The sequence below is a fragment of the Olea europaea genome, chromosome 10 (genome assembly GCF_002742605.1).
Source record: "Olea europaea var. sylvestris chromosome 10, O_europaea_v1, whole genome shotgun sequence".
Classification (NCBI taxonomy): domain Eukaryota; kingdom Viridiplantae; phylum Streptophyta; class Magnoliopsida; order Lamiales; family Oleaceae; genus Olea; species Olea europaea.
This window is the reverse complement of record NC_036246.1, coordinates 5,623,132-5,626,380: the sequence shown is the minus strand read 5'-3', so window position 1 is coordinate 5,626,380 and position 3,249 is coordinate 5,623,132. Positions and strand designations below refer to the sequence as shown.

General features: G+C 42.6%; 1 protein-coding gene across 1 annotated transcript; it reads right to left on the bottom strand.

The window, feature by feature from the left end:
- Positions 1–1,212: 1,212 nt before the first annotated feature.
- On the bottom strand, positions 1,213–2,298 carry LOC111400992 (LOB domain-containing protein 37-like). Its single transcript, XM_023028500.1, has 2 exons — positions 1,682–2,298; positions 1,213–1,607 (listed from the first exon to the last, which is right to left on the bottom strand). The coding sequence occupies exons 1-2, from the start codon at positions 1,719–1,721 to the stop codon at positions 1,228–1,230; spliced, it is 420 nt and encodes a 139-aa protein (XP_022884268.1). The 5' UTR covers positions 1,722–2,298; the 3' UTR covers positions 1,213–1,227.
- Positions 2,299–3,249: the final 951 nt, after the last annotated feature.

The following is a 3,249-nucleotide window of genomic DNA, read 5'->3' as shown; positions in this document are numbered from 1 at the left end:
CCCCAATCGACTAAATTTCTCCTCTCCCTCCTATTTCTAGGAGGAGGGGAAACACGCTCTTCTTCGCGGTCTGACCGGACCGACCCTCTTGGCGGGCGGACCCTATTGCTAGGATCATTCCCTATCCGGTTGAAGACGCTCACTGACCTCTGGTCATGGTGTTCTTGAGGAAAGTTGTCCCCCAAGAGTGGTTCTGATGGATGACTCTCTTGCACATAAGATGTCGCTTCGGTGTTCCCCTCTCTTTCGAGAGGACGTTCTGTGTGCCGGCTCATGTGGCCTCGAGAGTGAGACAAAGGGATTTCCTGTACCAGATAAGATCCTTGGGGCCTCTGGTGTCCCTGGGCTTGCATGAGAAGTTCCCGCATCGCCATATTCTGAGCTGCTATGTCTCTCATACCCGCAGCTATCTGGGCCATTCCTTCAATGAGTATGGTTGTTCTTTCGCCTCGTCGACGCCGGTGATGCGGTCTCTGATGAGTAACATTGTTATGGAGTACCTCTTCTTCAGAGGCCTCTCTCATGGGATTGTCTTCACGGCTGTAGCTCATCCTACCTCTTTTTTTTAAGGGTAGTAAGAACTTGGATTGTAATTCGACTTTGTTCTTTTTCAAGAATGCCCCCTTTTCAGGGTCAGTCGCCGGTTTTCCGGTGTCTTCTCCGATGGGGAACGCAAAACTCCAAATGGGGAGTGAGTTTCCCACAGACGGCATCAAACTGTTGACCTCCAAAAATGGCTCCTCCATGTGGCCAACTTATAGCTACTCCACGTATTCCTCCCTGCGAAATGAACAAACGGTCAGGCGCACACGGCCGGAACCGAAGGGTTGCGGCGGCGGCCGTATACACTCCGACGGTCAAGTCAGGTTTCGGTGATCGGAACAGTGCCCAAGGGCTACACAAATCAATCAATAAAGGGGGAGGAGAATATATAAACTTGTTATGGAATGCTATGTATTGAGAGTTTCATCCCCTTTACCTCTTACCAAACCTTGGGTATTTATAGGTGGTATGAACCGCTGGATGTGGGATGCGTGTGTACATCTGACGGTATGAAGCGTCTGCTCATAGGCGTCAATCAGCCGCGCTTGTAGAGTGGGCGGACAGTTTGTTTCCCCCGAGTTGAATTGACATAAAGTTGATAAGTCACATCAAATAGCCTCATGGAGACGGCAAATCAATTTAAGCCTTAGGTGCAGGACAAATCTTAAATTGACGACGGATCTTCTAACCGGGGTTCACTTGATCTCGGCCTCGGTGGTGAGATAGCACTTCGGCATATCGAGGCGCGAATAATCGAGGCGTAACAAATTGCATAATCTTAGCAGGTTCACCCGGCGAGCCGAGGCGGTGCTTTTTTACCTTGGGCGGGGAATTTAGCTTGGATTGCTGGAGCTTGAACATGTCGGTGCACTCAGAGATATTATCATGCTCCAATGATGAGTCGCTGAGAAACTCTGGGATCGACCGTAGTGCGCCTCTTTGTAGGACGGTCTCCACTGCTGCCTGACAGACGTGCCAGTTTCCCGTCCATAAAAGCCCTAAAGCTCCATTCATCGGATTTACTGTTCGTCCAGCAGCTTCTAATAACAACGACTGAAAAACATCTGTAGACACGCAATTTTGGTTTCGTTTTCAAAATATATTCTTCAAATTCTGACAAAACTCCAGAAAAAGTTACCTGGTCTTTGGTTATCTGGGACAGAAGAAATAGATGACATGAGGCCGGCACGGCCAAAGAACTTGGCTACAAAAACGGTGGCGTTGCTTTGGGCATACTAGTTTCAATCCACTCCAAACAAGGCCTAAGAATACAGCTCTCACTGCATCCCTTTCGTAGAACTCGGCATCCACTGCAGCTCATCTCCTTTACTTTTCAAGTTATCAATTATTCTTATCACTTATGAGGAGGGCATGAAGAAAATTTACAGGGAACGAGTCGACGCAGAGAGTGAGAGAGAAAACGGGTTGAAAAGTAAAATGAAGGGTGGATATATAAAGATAGAAGGGGAGACTTGGGGAAGAAGAGTAGGGTTGAAGTTTTTTCTACTTAACTAGAGTTAAGTTAAGTAGACAGTGGCTGAGGAGGGGCTTGGATTCCAAAGTATTGGGCGATAGCGGCTCCGTGTTTCCGCGATTGGGTATTCGTCAACCGTTGGATTCTTTATAGCTTTCTGGGTATGGAGACTCTTTATAGACCACATCTTTGCTTTGAAAGTAAAAAAACACCACATAATAATTATATCTTTTGCTGCAACTTGTATTTATGAGTATTTTTAAGAATTTATCTCATGATGAGGAAATGCAACCTTGAGGTAAAGAGAATAATCGTTCCCTTTGACTGTACAAATATGTGAAACTGAACATGTTTGGAAATATATAAAAATGTTCTTTTTCTAATATTATTGTCACTATTCAATACTGAATATTGGATCATTCATAGCATCACTAAATCTTCCCTGTTCATTACAGGTTGTTTATTCATCAATACCGATTTAACTTACGATATATTTGGAGCCCTAGGCTAACCGAATATTTCATGGAGGGCCGATAATTGTTATTATATTACAATAATTTCAATTGCCTTGAATGTTTTTATGCACTAAGAGAACGACTATCCATATATAGTGTAAATTATGTCAAGCATGTTAGTCATTCAGTTGACTTGCATGAATGACGCATAAATATATTTCAAGATGTTAGAATTTCAAAAATATTCATGTATCAAACTACAAAGAAATAAAATGTAACTTTGTTTTCCATTGAATTTTCGAGTGTCGACAATTGCCAAGCAATCGTATAAGAAAATGTACTTTCTTCCTTGGACCCTCCTTGTTACCAAGGCCACTTGTGCCCTGGTATACCTGTGGGCCCCCCTGAAGGGGCTTTATCCCTCTTCCTTACCCTAACTTCGTCGTGCATTGCAATTTCCAGCAATTAGTACATTTTAATACGAGAGAGGACTCATATTCCTCTTATAGCAATCAGAGTGTATATTCATCGCATTCATTCATTCATTAAATTAAATATAAATAAAGCTCTTACATTAAACTTTCTTAGTGCTTGTTTGGTAGGAATTTTGTTAATTGATTTTTTGACCGTTAGAAATAAAATGGATCCTACCCGTGAGAGAAGAATTCAAAAATGACGATCAGAATAGTAAAATAACTGTAAAAAAATTGATCTTAATTGAATTAAAATCTCTACCAAACATGTTCTTATTTTAGAATTTCATTAATCCATCATTTT

Coding starts and splice junctions, on each gene's coding strand:
- LOC111400992 (XM_023028500.1), bottom strand. CDS start 1,721: ATGTCATCTATTTCTTCTGTCCCAGATAACCAAAGACCAG. Junction 1,608..1,681: donor CCCAGATAACCAAAGACCAG/GTAACTTTTTCT, acceptor GCGTGTCTACAG/ATGTTTTTCAGTCGTTGTTA.